General features: G+C 41.5%; 1 protein-coding gene across 2 annotated transcripts in view; it reads right to left on the bottom strand.

Moving 5' to 3' along the window:
- The window catches only part of col27a1a (collagen, type XXVII, alpha 1a), a 67690-nt gene that overhangs the window by 23671 nt on the left and 24872 nt on the right, over positions 1 to 19147 (bottom strand). For both annotated transcript variants that reach the window (XM_035184671.2, XM_035184672.2), the window contains 9 exons: positions 13369 to 13413; positions 10689 to 10742; positions 10014 to 10058; positions 8837 to 8890; positions 8075 to 8119; positions 4677 to 4730; positions 3039 to 3083; positions 1183 to 1236; positions 903 to 947 (listed from right to left, as the gene is read on the bottom strand). In XM_035184671.2, the coding sequence (XP_035040562.1) occupies positions 903 to 947; positions 1183 to 1236; positions 3039 to 3083; positions 4677 to 4730; positions 8075 to 8119; positions 8837 to 8890; positions 10014 to 10058; positions 10689 to 10742; positions 13369 to 13413 (441 nt within the window). The remainder of the gene's footprint in view (positions 1 to 902; positions 948 to 1182; positions 1237 to 3038; positions 3084 to 4676; positions 4731 to 8074; positions 8120 to 8836; positions 8891 to 10013; positions 10059 to 10688; positions 10743 to 13368; positions 13414 to 19147) is intronic.

The following is a 19147-nucleotide window of genomic DNA, read 5'->3' as shown; positions in this document are numbered from 1 at the left end:
AGATGAGACAAACACACGCAGGAAGATGGATGAGGTACGGACAGAAAGAAAGAGAAATAAAGAACATTAGCGAGAATGGTAACTTTCTATTCAATCAATTACATTCAGCTTTTTCAACAGACAATACTATCGACTGGAATTGCAAATACTTTGTGTTGTGTCAATCCTTTGATATAACGGATTATAAACTGTTTTAGCTTTGCAATGATTAGCCTGTATAAAAAGGCATCGCGAGAAGTGCATAGTTTTGGTGTAATCTTTTATTCATACTTGTTTTTACAAGCTGAAGGAACCTAAGTGTTAGAAGTATATTTTATCATATACATCACTAAGATCCATCCTGATATTTGCAGATCTATAGAAGGCCATTTATGCTTTCTATATAGAAACACAACTTAGAATTTTTCATAAAGTGCTTAATTCAAAGTCATTGTACAAGCATAGTTTCACAGTGTGGGAAATACTATGCATGTATTTCTGTGAGTAAGATGAACAGACCAATACAACTCTTATATCTGTACAGTAAATATGTAGCTGGATCCAGCAGCTTAGCTGACCAAAAAATACTTCTATATCTAGGCAAGCTTAGCGGTTTCCCTTTTTCAAGTTTTTAACTAACAAAGAAAGGTGGGGTAAATTCCTTAACATATCTTTCAATACATTTCGTGAAAATGACTCATGAAGGACGAGTATTGGTGTACATATAACCCTCCAAATATCATGCTTTATACAAAGATATACAATCATTACAAGTTTAGATACTTCCAAACTTAGGTAGGACCTAATGAAAGCATGCTCTATGTCTACAGGAAGGACAGAGATGGCTGCAGTGGGGTGCAAAGGAGTACATATCAATAACATGCTGCTCAAAACCAGGCCAATAACAGGAATATTCAGATCACCTTATCACCTTTCAGTCCTGGTTCTCCTTGATTTCCGGGCACCCCCTGGAACAAGCACCAACAGATGGGTTAGTGAACGCAAATTCACCCTCATGTTTTGTGCAGAACTGATATTTTGGACTATAATGAGTCAGCAACTTAATCTCCATTATCTTGTTTTATATTGTACATAAAAATTACTAAAAAGAGGTCCAAACAAGACATTGCAAGATAATAAGGGGAAGGTAACAGGTTCCATGTGTATGTGTGTGTGTGTGTCTGTGTGTGTGTGTGAAATTACCTTCAGTCCATTAGGTCCTGGAAGGCCCATCTCTCCCAGAGGTCCCATATCTCCCTAAAGCCAGAATAGAGAATGAATGATACAAACTTTCATTTTCAATAAAATCATTTGCATAAGGTAATGATAAAAAACACTACTCATACCCGTACATCTCTATTAACAAACACACACAAATGCAAGAATAAGCTTTATTGTCTTCTTCCAGATTTTGCTTACAGCTGTCACATTGCACAGAGCAATGGATATAAAGATAGATGATAGTTGGGGAGATAGGTCATAGATCTTGCAGCTTGAAGCCAAGATTATGCTTCAGTGAATAAAAGCTTTAAGTAACATCGGTTGCTGAACCAGCGCTGGTCATCACTGCTCAGAGCAGAAGAAAGACAGAACAGGATTTTAGTCCTAGTGGCAAAGGGGAAAATGTATTTATTTAGCATAAGTAATGCAGGCCAGCTAAAGACCTTACTGGATTAACTGTGTGTGAAAGTCAGAGGGGCTGTCCTCTGCACAGACAAGCATCACAAGAATATTATTTTCATTTTCTGCAGCTCTGCATTTTCTGTTTGCAAAGGCCTACAGTGTAGTTTCATGTCAGTGAATTCAATAGTCGACTTTCTGTTTTTATTGTAGTATTTGCATGTGTGACTTTATTATTATTGTGAGGATAAATCTTCTTCAGATGGGAAAATCTAAAGCTCGGCAATGAAGTCTTATTCAGGATCCAACTGGAGTCATTTGCCCCAAAGACCTAAGCTGACCTCTAGAGGGCCTCCTGATACTTAACTGTCTCAATCATAGATATATTTCCGGCCAAATCTCCTAAATGCACAAATCAGTATATTGTAATCATTATATTGTGATGTATAATGTCTTTAATTAAATTCAGACTTGTGGATTTGCTTTCCATGCTTCCACAGGCGCACCCAGTGTCAAATACTGGCCTATAACCTCAATCACGTCAAAGAAGGATAAAGAGATGGTGTTGTGTACATTAGTGTGTATGTGGGGTTGTGGGACTTTTTGTAATGATTTGTAAATGTTTCCAAGTTGTCAACATGTTAACCCTTTCCCCTCTGGCACTGACCTGCTTTTACTAAGGCCTAAGAGGAGGGTGCTTGTATATTTATATCTTTGAAGTGCAGCTCAGTGCTGCTGGTGATTCCTGTGCATTACACTGTCGGGTCAGAAGGATGCAGAGGACACGGAGCTCAGAGCAGAGCTGTAATCAGACGGTCCTCCAATTACAGGCCTACTACCACCACCGGTGGCCTAGAATAGACCGGGAGGAGCGGCGACGATGGGTGAAGACGGGACACGACAAGAGAAACCAGGGACACGTTATAATCAGACGCAATTATGTGGCTGTTGGGCCGGGCAGACATGGAGGGCAAGGTGATAGGTGGGCGGGGAGGGGGTGTTCCTGCACAAAAATAGTTAATGAGAAAGCGATTCGAGAGGAAAACAGGATGTCTCATTAAGGTCTTTGATAGTGATCAAACATCAGTGTTTGTCAGAGGAGGAAGTCAAAGGGGTAAACTGCACGAATCAGGCTGCACAGCAGAATAACTCTCTCGTCCATCTTTCCCTCCAATGGCCATCCACTATTTTTAATGTTTACAGTGGTGAAGAACCTACGGAGATTGGTGGTTGGTTTTCCATTAACGTGACTGACAGTGCAACTGATGATGGGAGCTAATTGGGAGTGTTTTTGTGACTTAAACAGGCATATTCTGTTTCACTTAAACATACTCTTTACAGCTATGTATTTATGGAATAAGTGTCTGGGAAAAAACAATGTTTAAACTGTAAACAGCACACATAGGAGTGCACACGGAAACACACAAAATGCTACTCACAATCAGTCCAAGAACTCCGTTTGGACCAGGGGCTCCCAGGTCACCCTAGTCAGAGAGGAGGAGAGTCAGTGAGATGAAGGCAGAGGGAGAAGGAACATGTTTCTGGGGTTATTGGCTCTTTTTTAAACAAACATGGTCAGAAGAGTGGCTCAGTGTTCATCGCAGCTCATGAGAGGGGGCTGTATGCACGTGTGCGTGTGTGTGTGTGTGTGTGTGTGTGTGTGTGTGTGTGTGTGAGTGTGAGGTGAAGGTGGAGAGGATGTGAGCCCATTGCCCCATAGTGGCTTTTCCAAATTCAAAGGTTGGTTCTCTCTCTCTCAAAAAAAAAAAGCAACTGAAAGACAGACAGACTCTTTACATTTATGGTCCCCAGAGGCTGTACCCTAATGATTATGCGGATCCCCTGATTGAGCACCATGAGAAAAAAATCATTCTTGGTTTCAAGATGATGAATTCTTGACTTTTCCTCTAGCGCCATCATCATTAGTTTATAACCTGCAAACTAACTACGTTCCCATCAATGTCAGCTATACTTTGTTTGTGGCTGAGCATAGTAAATGTTACCATGCCAACATGCTCATTTAAGATAGTGAACAAGCACTTCCTCACTGAGCCACAAGAATGGCTGATAACTCGTGTTTGTTAAAGATAAAAGCAGGATTTCCTACCTTTTCCTGCTTTTTTCATTTCATTAAAAAACACAGTGACAGTGGAGCCTTTGCCCTGTGCACTCTTGTGTTTTGCAGGAAAAGTAAAAGACATCCAATTTTCTTTTTTCAAATGTAGAGACAATGAAAAATGGCTCATACGTACGTATGTAAAGTACTGTATATTTTCTTGGATTTAATAAACCCATTGCACAGATTGCACAAAATATACATGATAATATAACATCTGATGCATAATTCACGCTCGAAAAGCAGCAGGTCTATGAAAGAAGAACCGGGCCATCAGGAAACTTCAAATATGAATGCTTTGTATCTATTATGTATTTCTCAGTGATTTAAAGAGCAGCTGCCTGATGTTTTTTCGGGATTTATTTTGGAGCTTTCCCCTCTGACTGATGAAGTGCGACCTTTGTGGGAATGACAGTAAAAGTCTTGGGAAAAAGCTAAAATCAAATAATCTGATGTCTTTCACAAGGACAGAAAGATTTGACAGACTGACCCATCCTTACTGAATTGGTAATAATTACTTATGACATCCTATGACATCGTTTATACAATAATAATACAGTTAGTATGTGTATGTGTGTGTGTGTGTGTGTGTGTGTTGTTGGCCAGTTTACAGTAGTGAATGGAAAAGGTTGAATTTGGAGGTCAAACCAGCTAACAACCCCCCCTACTGCAGGTTTTGAGAACGAGTGCCAAGTCTACAAGAGAGGACGGGATGAGATGAAATTAAATACCGCAATAAAACTGGTCCAGAGTGAAAAAAAACGGACTTCAGATAAAACAGAAACAGAGGCAAACTGCAGAACTTCTGAATGATTTACCCACTTCCAAAATGTCACGGTACTAAAACACCGGAGAAGTGTGTGTTGAAACTGGGGTTCTAAGGTTATACGTGTGAGCATGCAGATCAGTTATATTAGAGTGTATGAGAGTGTGTGGGTGAGTAACAGGGTGTGTAACATACTGGCTCTCCATCTGGTCCAGGTGGTCCTCTCTCCCCAAAGTCCCCTGGAAACCCCTGAGGACAGAGAGACAAGCTTTTATGTTCAGCTGCACACCATCAGCCACAATCAAACTTAGACAGATGATACATTTTAAGTGTCCTGCATAGCTACTTAGGGACAACACAAACAAGTGCAGCAACATTTTTATTTTGGTCTTCAACAACTACTAAGGGAAATATCTGTGTATTTAGGTGTTAACTGCGTCTGTCTGCTATTTTATGCTGAGCGGTTAAAGTGCAGTGGGTTTTTAAAAAGCTTCTTAGTTGAAAACAGATACCTGTGTAATGCAGCCTGCAGACGATGCTATGAGGTAAGTGACTGAACCAAATTAAAAAACTACTGGCTGAAAGATGATGTCAAGCTACAAGGAACTGCATATGTAGGGAATAGGCTTCTTTATCAAAAAGATCAACCTCTAGCACATAAAAGTTGATCGTTTTTAAAAAAGTACATAAAATGTGTTTCAAATTTTGATTTAGGTGTTTCAATAAAGGCTGCAGCAGATACAGTAAAATGTTATGCTAATTGCAATGGTGCAAAAACAGTCTCAAGTAATAACGCAAATCTCCCCCTCGATCATGAAAATAATGAAAGTCATTTGTAAAATATGAAAAAAGCTTTTCACTGCAAGAGGGTGTTTGTGTTCCGCTTCTTTGCCAATAACTTACAGAGCGTGTTTTCTAAAAAATCGCTGACTGTTACGCAACCAACTGCTGCTACTGTAATTGTAGTGCAATTACAACAATTTCACTGAGTCAAATATAACATTAAAGACAGTGCAATCTGAAATATGTACAAAACGAGAGCGTAATGGATTCATTATGAGCATTAAATCTATCAGCCCCTGGGTGTGGGCAACCAACTGTACACTTTTTAAAAGTAATTATTCTGTCCATTTAGCAGTAAATGGGATGCTAGTCTGAGCTATACTAACAACTGGTGAGGAGAAACCACATCTGCAGGGAGCACGGCCATCCAGACACATAATGTTTGGGTTCTCCTGCTCTGGCCTCCACTCATTGTTTTCAAATGCTAATTACTGTAAATGTCAGTTATTTCAGTAGGAGTCAAGATGTTAGATACACAGCATGTATATTTGTTCTAATCTCTGACTCGCCCTAGAAATAAAGTCTGCTGACTGAACGTAACTCTTTGTATTTGAGTTTGCACTTTGTTTTTAATTCATCTATTTTTGATGGAACCAGTCTGGTATTACTTTGGCATTTTGACGTCATACTCAAATAATAAATCCTTGAGTAGGTAAATCTTTCAATTTACTGTCATCAGGTCAATGAGGCGATCGTAACTCAACACTGTAATTGTACAGTGTGACAAAAGGCGCTTTTCTTTCCCGACAAGGCTTCTGGCGTAGGCTTGAAATCACCCTCTAAAAAACGAATTAAAAAAAGGTCAATATTATGCATGGGACTGTTTCATGGTAGTGAGAAACCAATGAAGCATGAATGTGACCCAGAGGATGAATCATACAACTGTCACTGCTGCCGTACGAACTACAGACAAATGTGGGAAAATGTAGCTTTGCCAAGAACAACACTTTGAAAGCTTGTGAAGAGTCACATGAGCTTTTAATGTAACTCTGCTTTAACATGATCTCAGACGACCCCAGCTTTTAAATCACCCACAATAGCAGGGCACATCTTCAGATTCCAGGATTATCTGAAAGAGCCGCAACGGCAAAGGAAGACAAAGGAAGCTATGTTGTATGAAACAAAAAAGCTAAAGGTTAAGTTGAAATGCAGAACTGTTTGGCCGCTGCACATGGGAAACGTTTTATGCTTTCCAGAGTTTTAGATATATCAACTGCCTCATCACTCGTTGGTAGAGGGAGGACTATGCGTGTTTCCTCGACAGAATATGTCCATTTAAATGTCTGGCTCAGTTTCAGGTGTTTCTTCTATTTCTACCTTCTCCATCATCTTGTAAAGTGTCCTAACTTTCCATTTCACAAGCCAGGCCATGAAATCAGATGACAATGATGATGATGTGCCTGTTTTCCAGTTACACGTACCGGTCATTTATAAAAGGCAGAAATAGGAATATGCATAAACAATATGATGCATGGTGACACATTGTCATCATTTGCTGCTGTCATTCAATCGTCACGTGCTAGGGTCAGAAAAGGACAACAGGTCTGGATAATTACTGCGTAATGACTTCTGTAGAGCTCAACAGCCTACCACCAAAAGTAAAAATCCCATTCATTTTCTGAATAGGGATTTTGATTAGCAGCCATAATATTTTAACCATCCCAGGTAGACTTACCACGAAATGCGAGATTGTGAAACAATGTTGTCCATATGATATTAACTGCATTTCCCGATGTCAAGGAGATGTACAACACTAGGCATAATCCTCAAGTATAATAGCAACGGCTGCAATTGATGTTTATGACAACCACGGAAATTATGTAGGCTACCATCCGATCGTTCAGCATTACATTTACAACGGGGCAACCATGACTTCCCCTTCTAACCTGCTGCTGTTTTTTAGAGATGAGGAAAGAGTTCTGAGAACACATACACACCACAAATCTTAAATGCATATGTTAATGTGTCAAAGACCTAACATGTGATAAACATCGTCACACATGATAAATTAACATCAAAAGGCTGCTTCCTAAACACTTGTCTGATTACACAATAAGGCCGGCTCGTGTGTGTTTACACACTTTGGTCCACAAATGCCTTATTGACTGAAAAGCCAATAAACAACAGCTGCAGAATGATCTCAGCGGTGAGTTGCAGGGTTACACACTCTTTCTGACACACTGCGTTAAACTGACTTTGAACACTGTCGGACACACACACACACCCACACACCACAGAACCGACTGACTGACTTCCTCCAAATGGCTTGACTCCATGCTTTTTTTTTTTTTCTGAGAGGGGGGACCAAAAGCCCTATACTCCAACAAAAGCCTTTTTCTTGTTGCATCCAAAGACCCGACATACGCCTGGTGGGACTCCCCAGTCTTCAGGCTGGAGTTAACCCCTCTAACAGCCATGGAAATATTGAGCAATGACGTAAATGCAGACCTTGTAAATTTTCTTTGCACCAAACGCTCTCAGTATGACCCAAATAGGAGAATGAGGTTGAAAATTTCATTTTAATACCGATCACTGCCTTATTTGAATGGGCTGATGACCCTGCAGCTTTAAGAGCTATTATAAAAATATGTATGTAAGTATAATATTGATTAGAACATTGAATATCATGAGTCGTCACATCACAATAATAACACTCATATCATATAACATATTCAAGGTCAACACTTCCGAACACAATTCATCACACTTTTGAAAGATTATCTGTAAAGTATGTTGAGACAAAACTTTACCGGCCTACCCATCTTGCCCCTCTTCCCTGGTTCGCCGGGAATTCCCTGAAAATCAAAACAAGAAATAGAGAGAATAGAAATAAGAGGAAAAAAAACGAGCAGATGTGAGAAAAGAAATGTTCAAAGAAGACAGAAAAAACTAAGATTGATCATAACACTCTTAGGATAACTGATTGAAGCCCCAAACACACAATTAACATGTCACTTCACTCATGCTTCAACAGATGTGAGGAACAGGTGAGTGCAGCCTGTTTTCCCAGCCTATTATGAGGGTTTGGGGAGTCATCTCATACATAAATATGCTAAAAACACCAGTGTCTCCTGAGAGAAGACAGGCAGACACCGTCTGTTGCGTGGAGCTATGGTATGAACCATTTCTCTGGCTGGCTGGCTGCGGAGGGGTCCTGATTACAGCCCTGCACTGATGCAAACCCCTGGAGCATGTCACAAGTAGGCTAATCGCTCCATGTTTTCGAGGCTGCACAGAAGGAGGAGGCCTTGATGAGTTCAGGCAGTTCAAAGGCTCTAAGAGGGAGCTTTTATCATATGAGTCATCAACACTCCCACACAGCTTAATACAGCAGCATCTCGGACAGCTGGGGACCGTGTCCCGTGTTATGACAGAAACAAGACAGCTGAATGAAATAGCAGGCGAGGCCCTGTTGTCATCTCACAGGGCCATTAGCTGGGTTTAGACGGTCACTGTAAATGTTTGCAGTTACAACCAAGAAAAAAAAATATGTATGTTTGACAAGAACTCACTCTTTCGCCATCAGCCCCGGGCAGGCCAAAAAGCCCCGGGATTCCAATGAAACCCTGCAGGAGAGGAGAGGAAGAGGAAGAGGAAGAGGAAGAGGAAGAGGCGAGGAAATGGGAAAAAGAGAAGAGAAGAGGAATATGGGACGTGAGTATTTGGATGCTGTGAAAACGGCTGGAAGAACAATAACTCCCACTGGCTCTAGGGCTGCATTTCAGGGGCCGGGACAGTCCAGCATGGATAGGGTGGGATTCCATGAAGAACCAAGCCATGAGGCAAGTGTATATGCCCATGGACTGCATGGTGCTGGCTTCCACGATGTAGTCCAAGGGCACATACCCTCACTCCAGGGATCTCTGAAGATAGCCAGGACCTCACACGGGGCCGTCGGTACAGTGGGGGAGACACACACACAACAACAAGCACAAACAACACAACAGTAGACCACTAGAGGAACAGTTGAGATGCAGAAATTACAGGCGAGCATGAGCTGGGTAGGTTTTGCACAATATGGATTCCGCTGCAAAAGAGAGAGAAGAATTATGTGGAAAGGTGGCTCGGCGAGAGAGGGAGACGACTAGATTGCCTCCTTAACACAGCAGGGCCTCATACGGAGCTTAAACAGGAAATTCCAGCCAGTGGGGGCAGGGGAGTCTTTGGAGCAGCCAAGGGGAACTGATAAAGAACCTTTATTGGAACGCAACAACAACTACGTTTGTATCTGTGAGCGTGTGTTTCTTTGTTTGTGTACTTAAAGGGTGTGTGTTTGTATGTAGAGGCTTATCAAGGGCCAGTCTTTCAGTAGGTGTCTGTACACAGTAACACAATGTTTACATTACAACTAAAGGCTCCTACATTTAGCGTCATATTAATAGTGTCCACCATCGGTTGAGCGACTGCATATGAATGTGTTTATGTGTGCAGGGGTGGATGCTGGTGCACACCTGCTTTCATACATGCATGCACTTTTGTGTTGTTGCGTCTACATGCGCCCATGCAAAAGCAGCTTTCTACGTGTTTTAAGACTCCTATAAATAGTGTGAAGCAAACAGAGTCAATACACAGAAAAGCTGCACACCAAATGTGTTCACAAGTCCTCTTAAAGCATCACAGTTAGTAACATAAACAGGTAGAATCAAACTTGAGCGACACAACTGAAGGAAAGATGCTGAGTTAACTTACCCGAACGCCTTTAGGCCCCAATGGTCCTATAGGCCCTGGTAAACCCTGCAAAACAAAGAGGAACTATTTTTAGGAGCTCAACACTGACATAAAGTTTTGCCAAATACACAGTGAATGTGTGGAAGTGTGTGTCATGATGAAATTTTGAAGGGGCAAGCCAAGAACTACAGTACATCTTCTATTTGTTAAAAAAAACATGACAAAATAGTACGACAGAGTAAAAGGGTTTTTGGATACATCTCATGTTATAGGTGGAATCTCAGAAGATCAGCCTGTTAAAATGAGGAAGATGGAGCATCTTATTTGTTTTACAAATAACAAAATACTTCATATTTTGGAACATCAGAGTGTAACTCTAGTGAGCTCGAATTAAAGATCCAATCAATAAAATGTTTTGTATGATAAGCTACACTGTAAAGACACCTCACAATTAAAGGTATTTTCGTAAAAATATTACTATATTCTTAGTAGCTGTGCAATAAATGCACCGTTTCAGCTACATGGTAATTTCTGAGCCTGTGTTGTTGTTGTTCTACTTGATGTTTTAAAATATTCCAATTCCTCTATACAGTGTTTACATTCAGCTGTTCAACATAACCCAATTCCACTTGGCTTTCTGGCCTTACTATTGCACTGACTACAACTGTACCAGTCACAGCAGAGGATTTACTGCACCTGCCTGCCAGGATAACCTTTGGCACCTGGGCTTCCGACTGGACCTTGCTCTCCCTGCAGGGGAGAGAGAGAGAGGGAGCGAGAGGCAGAAAGAGGGGGTGGGTGAGGGGGAGAGAGAGAGAGGGATAGAGGTGAGGTCAAAATTACAGTAACACAAACACACAGGCCGTTCTGCAGGAAGGACAGTTTCAGAGAGGGAGACAGGGCACAGGGGATGAATGATTCACTGTGTAATGAGGAGATGAATGAGTTTGCCCTGTATTGTAGTATTGTAGACATGTGTGTTGTGAGGACCAGTACAGTTAACTGATTAACCACCACAGTATATATATCTTAGGGGCATGGAGCTTTTACCATATAAACTTTTTCATTCTGTAGATTAAGTAATTTTTAAGTATGGTCTATTTCAAACTAAAATCAGTTAGATCCTTCATGTGGATTTATTTAATTTATATGAAATGTCATGTTATATAACTGTAAATCACTATCACTATACAAACCTGCATACATAATGACCAAATAATGTATCCATATCACCAGTGATGGAGAAAGTATTCACATAACTTAAGTAAAAGTATACCAGACTGTAAGATTACAACAACACAAGTAAAAGTCTTGTATTAGAAATATTACTCAAATAAAAGTATTTGAGTTCTAACTGTAAAGAATGTTATGCATTATGTGTGTTGCATAATGTTATTATTCATTCATTTGTTCAATAAGTTGCATTTTACTGCTATCCATCAATCCATCCATCTAAGTATCTAGTAAAAGTAGTTAGAATGAGTACTTAAGTTATATTCAGCCATTGCTCAATATATCACCCATTCCTACTAAGTATTTCTGCCTGGACTCATGATTACTTCTAAAAGACAACACCCTTCTCAGATGTGTTCTGTGTATAGACCAGAGAAGCTAATTAGTTCAGTTTTTAGAGTTTGGTTTGTATGTGTGTGTGAGATCAACACACACACACACACACACACACACACACACACACACACACACACACACACACACACACACACACACACACACACACACACACACACACACACACACACACACACAAAAACAGGTTGTGTCCAAAATGCAATGTATAACTTCCTTTGACACACTCTGGACGTGCTGCCTTGCACACTACTTGCCATTCCCTCTCTTGGATAAATATAGTGCATAATGCAGCCAGTTAAAACCAGACTTTGCCTGAGTGGGTTTTGGACCTTCAACAGGCCAGCAGTGAGGAGGGGGTCTGAGTGCAACCCACAGTGTGTTACAGTATTAAAGAATCATCAACACTTTATGAACACCAGAAGGCCTCTGCTCTCAATCGCTGGAGAGGCCCCGCTGCCAAACAGGTGTGCGTATTACTCAGTCATTTGGAGCTGTGGTGATTCAGACTCAGCGGCTCTGTGGGAAAGCGGGGGGTGTTTGAGGATGGACAAAGTGGGAGGACACGACGGTGAGAGAGAAAAAGCACTCCTTCTCCATGATGAGTGGTGGGGGAACTCCCTGCGCTGGTGACGTCACCCCAGAGAACAGGGACTTATTTTAAACTGTGTGGCAATGAGAGGAACGTTCTACTCTGCTTTCCATGACTAAGGCCTTTCCTTAATACCAACAGTAGTATTACTGAGTTCACTGAAAATAGCTCTGGACATGAGGCTGGATGCTCCATTCTTGAAATAGTCCTGTTGGACAGAGTCATTTCTCCTCCCAGCAGCAAATAAAAGAGTTCATTGAACTGATTCCCCCGGTTTGAGGAGAGATGGATAGATGGAGGAGGGAGAAAACTACAAGAGAAATGAAATGCACAACATAACATGAGTGTAAAACGCTGTGGGAGAGAAACTGATCATTGAATGACGGGTGGCAGGAACCGAGCAGGAAAAGTCAGACAAAGGGAATCATTCTCCAAAGCTGCAGTGTAATGGGAGCGAGTATGTCACTGCTGGCCTAGTTGGCTTGTTCCTCTTTCTTTTCTCTCTATTTTCTCTCTGTTTGGCATCACTGTCTGATATCCTGGAGAGCATCGCTGCAGTGCTGCGCTTTGGCCAGATGTCGGTCCATGCACACTAAAGTGAGAGGTTAAGTGACCTGGGAGTGGATGATGACTACGGTCTTAAAGAATGAGAAATGAGTAGTGAGAGGATGAGACATTAGTCATCGATAAGGGCCCTCGATGGTGGACAACATGAAGAGGAAAACATCACTGAGGGACTCATGAAGGCAAAAACATTAAGATCAGGTAAAGTTTAATACCTACAAGCAAAGAAACAAGGAGCCATCTGGAGTTTTATATTCATATTTTTTAACTCCGCTAGGGAGGTTATGTTTTCATTGGTGCTTGTTTATTATTAGAAGGATTACAATTTCCATTCAATTTTGTGGAAGGTTCGAGCATGGGTCAAGGAAGAACCCATTGAATTTTGGAGCAGATCCAAATAAACTTTCACTTTCTAAAATATGGCAACATACAGGGTTAGGCTTGGTGGAGGTATGCACTCTCTGAGTGCCCCTTATTTTAGAATCACATCATCTTGGCAGGAGTTAAGGCAATGTTGTATATTTTCATGTGAAGTGTTAAAATGAGTGTGAAAAAAAGCAGAAGCACAAGAGAACAGCATTTAGTCTGAAAGCCATTGAAAACAGTATCTATGGAATGGATAAAGATACTTACAGGCTCTCCAGGGAGTCCAGGTGGACCAGCGTAACCTCTCTGTCCCTACAGAGACACACATGAGACATGGGAAGTGAGTTGAATGGAGAAGCAAACACACAAATAGACAAAAAAAACTACCTCTGGAACAGTTCACAGATATGGAAAAAATTTCTCCCTTGGTGTGGGGATGACAAGTGGAGTTTTGTGCAAAGTAAAAAAAAAAAGCATGTTAACACTCACAGCAGCAACAGACAAGTCCAGTGCCATATGCAAGGAATCAATCTGTTCTCCTGTCAAGGGATCAGACTTTCCACTAGCTGTGTTCTCAGAGAAATTGGCTGTGGAGGCTGTGCCAGGATCGCGGCATGTTGAGGATATAAATGCCTTCCTGTGTGAGTCAGATAGCAGGTCTCTCCCTCTGCCTGCGCAGCAGACTACAACACCGAAGACAGCCTGACAAAGTGCTTTTCCAAAGTTCTGCTGACTTCAGCAAGTCATCCCACCAACAAAAAGAGGCAGAAAAACTAAATCAAAGGTGGCCACAGTTTGATAGATTGACAGAGCTACAGTGGAAAAAAGAAGAAAAGAAAGAGGGAGAAAAAAGCAAAATAACAACAGAAGGCCAAAGAAAGGACAGATTTCCTGTTTTCCTGTCCCATTTTCCTAAACCACAGCACCAATGCAAAGAGCCAAGACTCCTTGAGTTCCTGTAAACCATCCTTTACCTCCGTCATCTGACTTCACAGCATCCCTCTGCTCATTATGTTACACAATCGCTCTCACCGGCTGACACCTTCATACCAGCACTTTAAAACGCCATTGTCAGCTTTATGCTCCACAGTCTGTACTTTCATTCCGTATTGCAACTGTGTCAACAATACATTTATTTTGCAATATTACAACTAAAATAATTCAAAGTCAAATTAGTCTCTCTATATCTCAGAAATATCGAAGCAATCTTTTAGGTTACTTCTCCGCCTCGCTGTCACTTCACATCACGTGTTGCACATCATCAAAACACCAATCGGAGGAGATGCTTGGAGCTGGGATGAAAATACACGAGTGACACACGTAAACCAAACAGAGATTTCTCCAGGTGTTGACAGACAACACATCCACGAGAACATGTGTGTGTGTGTGTGTGTTTTCCATATTTTTGTGACAGCCCAATTGGTAACCAGTTTCGTGGAGAGAACAGGGATGGCACTTTGAATTCAACAATTATGACAATACCCTGTTAGTTATTTATAATTTGCGTTTGTTTAACTCACCTACATGTGTCTGAATCTGAATGTCCTCTGTTTATTTGAACATTCTTGACCTAACCATCTTTTCAGGAGACGCAGTCACCTGACGCCTTTCTCATGGAATGCAAACACATGTGCGCATAAGCAAAGCCAGGCGGAGAAACACACACAAACACACACACAAACACACATGTCCACACGCACCCACACAAAAAGATGCATGTACACAGCCATCTTATTACATGGCTTACTGATAGTACAAACATGTGTAGCAGCTTATGTTCCCTTATGTTCCCAAGCTGTGCTGTGAGGTCTAGAAAGCCACAAACACAGACACATGCATACATTCGCGCGCACAGACACACACACACACACACACACACACACACACAATGGGCCTTCCAACCTCAGCTTGACCATCTCAGATCCTTATCTCGCTCATTATGAGCTTGCAAATGAGAGCAACCATTCCCTCCAGCCCGACTATGTTTACAATGCCACTTACGTAATGATCATGTGTGTTCAATCAGATAAACCCACCAGAATGGTTTTCATTCACAGAAGCTTCCCGAGTAGCACCCTGCAAGCACCACTTCCACCGCATCCTACCCACTAACGCTAAGAACATTTTGGTTACAAAATAAAAGACATGTTGTCAATGATATACCAGCCCTCTTACTCCATACTCTGCACTCTTAACTCTGTGGATCTTCCTATGAGAACTGGCCTGACTTCCAGTAACATCTGTAACAACACAAATGATGAATATGTGTCTTCCATCGCCTCCTTAGTCTCCGCTTTCATCTTTCCACCTTTCTCTCTCCAAAATCACCCTACAGCATGGAGCCTGCATGATTGCTCAGAGTAATCATCTGGCTCCATGCATGTGCTGCATGCACGGCAGAATATAAACCGTCCATGCGGATGTCTGGCAAGGGACAGACGAAACAAACAAATGCACCAACCTCTACAAGCAATTGGGTTGAAATGTAGCCCCTGTGGAAAAACATCCCTCAGCTTGTCCCCCAGCCTGAACCGCAATCTCAGCAGCGTGTTTACTTGCAAGCAGTTTCACTATTAAACCACTTGCATGGTGGAAAACAGAGCAATGATTTATTGTACTTCTTGTGAAACATGCGATGAAAATGACGGTTGATTTGAATTCTTCCATAATTGCAAAGTGGATGTGAACGTGGATTTGTTCGTTTCAACAGTCAGCAGGAGCTAAATGGAGAGAGTTTGGTTTGGAACGGTCTTCGGACAGAACAGGAGCTTCAGACAGATTAATGCTCTACTCTCTTGTTTAAATGAAGGAAATGAGTGTGATTAAAATCCTCTCCAGCCCCTGCATGGAAATTGCAGTGTGTTGTTCTACCTTGAAAGTCACAAGATGTTCATCTTAGGAGAATTATAATAAAAAGAATGCTATCTAACCTACAGTGGAAAAAGCAACTGAACAATCCACTATGATGAAAGATTTACAGAATAATTATCTACACAAACAAGTACATTTGACTTCATGCTATAAAGAGGCAATAAACAGTGGTCTCTGCACAATGTTGACCATACTAACCCTCACAAGTGTGTGCACATACAGGAGTATATATGAAAAGCAAATGCACAAGCTTACTAACCACTGAGCCTACATGAAGGTTTAGCTGAGACAACAATGTTATATTATATTTATAATACTTGCAACAACAGAGATGTTCTCAACCAATTCTTGGCAAGCAATTTAATGAACATATTTCTCAAAACATACATATCTTAGATAGGATACCCACTGATAATTCATGTCCAAATTAAACAATCTTTAGAATCTGTTCATCCTTGAACCTGCACATTTCAAAGCTCTGATTACAAACCCTAAAAAAGTCAAGTAATGCTGACACAATAACCGATAAAAACACAAACTATTTTCAAACTTAACATGTCTTTGTCATAATGTAAAGTTGTAAAGCCCCCCCATTTACACCTACATTAAACGAGTCTTGAGTGATAGGATTGTGTTTCCTGATAGATTTTGACCAGATGAAAGTACAGGTGAAAATGCACCCAAGATGCTTTGAGGAAGGATTGCGATCTGGTTGGCCAAACCACCTCTGGAAGGTTTCAACGATGCAATGTGACCACATTGAACACAGGTGCAAATGCGGTTGCATTGTCAACTTCATGGGTGAAAATACACGTTTGATTGTTCCAAACCATCGAGGGTAGCAGCAGCTAGCAGCCAAAGCCAGTTAATACACGAAGCAGTCCTCTCCTCCGTCCTTTAACTATGGACGTTATTCAAGATGCTTGTGAATAGAGTGAAGACGAAACCCATCCAAGTTAACACAATAACGCAGCTTCATATTTGGCCCTCATCTTCTTCTATTCTCCTTTTCTACATGTTTTGTTGTTTGCTGTGTTTTTAGTACCTCTAATAACAAGCGGATGTCGGATACCGTGTGGAATAAAAATCAGGTTATACAATATGTGTACAAGACACATTTTAAAGCCATGGAGTAGTTGGAGCCTGGAACTTGTAAGAATGTGTGGTCAAAACCCTGTAACAGAAAGCTGGGTTACAGGACTGTTAGACAGTATGTCATGGCTTTAGGGGAGAAAAAGCAGAGGTAGTGAGAAAGACAGACGAAGAAAAAAATATATAGAAAAAGTGAGAAGAGACAGATCAACTACCAGCAGGAATAGACACAGAAAAAGGAAGGATGGAAGCAGTAAGGTGAGACATGTGGCTTGTAATGTGGCCTTGTAGCTGAGGTCTGGCCTTGCGTGTGTGTCCCCTCTCCCTGACCCTGCCTAACATACTGAAAATCCATTCAGAGTCTGCTTGGTAGAACAAATGTTGTACAGAGCGGAACATGCTTGGCTTGTCTGTCGGTGTAAAATCACACTCAACTATCACACGTTCAAAGGACCACTGCTTTCTCCATTAAAGTTTTGCATGGAAAACTGGAAAAATCCAGCCAAATTCCAGAATTCCCGGTCGAAGTATCAAGCTAAGGCTGATTTAGAGCCTGTATATGTGTGCGTGTGTGTGTGTGTGTGTGTGTGTATTTGGGTGAACGTGCGAGTGAGACGGGGAAGGTGAAAAGGAAAATACTGCGGAGAACAGAGGAAAAGCTGCTGTTCTCCCGTTTTCCTAAACCACAGCGTCAGAGCAACATGCCAAGCATGCGAGACGGAGCAAGTCAAACAGCTAGCGGGGTATGAAGAGGAAGAAACAGCACATGGGTGTTTCAGGGTGGCCTGCCACTGCTGTGTAATTGCACTGAAAGTAATCGTGGCCTTCCACTTAGCACTGATGTTGCACCAGGCCCTGCATCAGGGAACGCCTGGGACTTTCCACCTGAGCTGACCGAAAAGGAACAGAACAAAGCCTGTTTCGAGACACAGCCTGTGCTCCGACAACACAGTTTAGATGTTGACTCACACCTTGGTCATAGCACTGTGACGTGAAGGCATGTTGGATCAAGATTCATTTAAAGCAAGGCTGTTAAGTCTACATTGTTTAGTGCAGGGTGAAAATTGGTTAATAAACCTCTTTGTTTGTGTACAGAAGGGAAGCTGACTCCTTGTGGTTAATTTAACAAGTTTCCTCTACAGTCATCAAACCTGCGGTTCATTGACCGGTACCTGAGGCTTGCTCTCATGATGTCAGAGTGTGTGTTGATGAGGTTGCTACAGCAACGACTTCCCAGACACAAGAGTGTGAGGTCATTCTGATAGACTGCTAATGAGCCCTAATGTGGCTTTATTAAGACATCCGACTGAGCTGATTTCAGTGTAGACTGGTACAGGGTGTATGTGTCGCCTTTCTGCCCTTTCTGAGATGGTCTTACCTTTTTGATCATTTGTGACCAATCTCACATCAGGTTTCAATCCTGGATCTATGCTCCCTCACCTGCAGCTCTGATTCACATGTCATATGTCTGACTTTCTGATCGGTCGTCAAATCACTTCTTAGACTCATTTAGTTAGAAAGGAATCCGTAAATGTTTTCCACTAGCTTTTCATTTTCCATTCTGGCTGAGTGTGTGTGAAATAGAGAGACATACACATACACATGGACACACACGCACACACTCACACACACACACACAGAAACGGTGATTCCTAACAAAAGCCATATGTTAGGCTTGAGGCAGACGTCCAACTAGACTCCAGTACTTACATAGCGCTGCAGCTCTGGGACAACAGAGAATACAGAGGCACTTCTGCTGAGATGCATAAAATCTTCTTGCTTTATTTAATTACTCAACTAATTCTTCTAGTTTGCTTGAAATATGTGCACGACTCCGTTCTAGTCAGTACATAATGTATCAGATCATGAGATCCTCTGCAACCATGAGATGTATGTTTACATCAGAAAGTTTGGGAAAAGGTGAAACAGATGATTTTAGTTCAGGTATGGGGAGCACACATGACATGTCATTTGTGGGGATCATATCCTGTGGCCTACTTCAGTGGTCAGATGTACCTCCATAGCCAGATAGCTTCAACACCACGTATACCTGTCATGTTACATTTGTGTTCATTTAAACTGA

The sequence above is a fragment of the Hippoglossus stenolepis genome, chromosome 18 (assembly GCF_022539355.2).
Source record: "Hippoglossus stenolepis isolate QCI-W04-F060 chromosome 18, HSTE1.2, whole genome shotgun sequence".
NCBI lineage: Eukaryota > Metazoa > Chordata > Actinopteri > Pleuronectiformes > Pleuronectidae > Hippoglossus > Hippoglossus stenolepis.
Note: the sequence above shows the minus strand (reverse complement) of the source record. Positions and strands in the feature narration are given on the sequence as shown.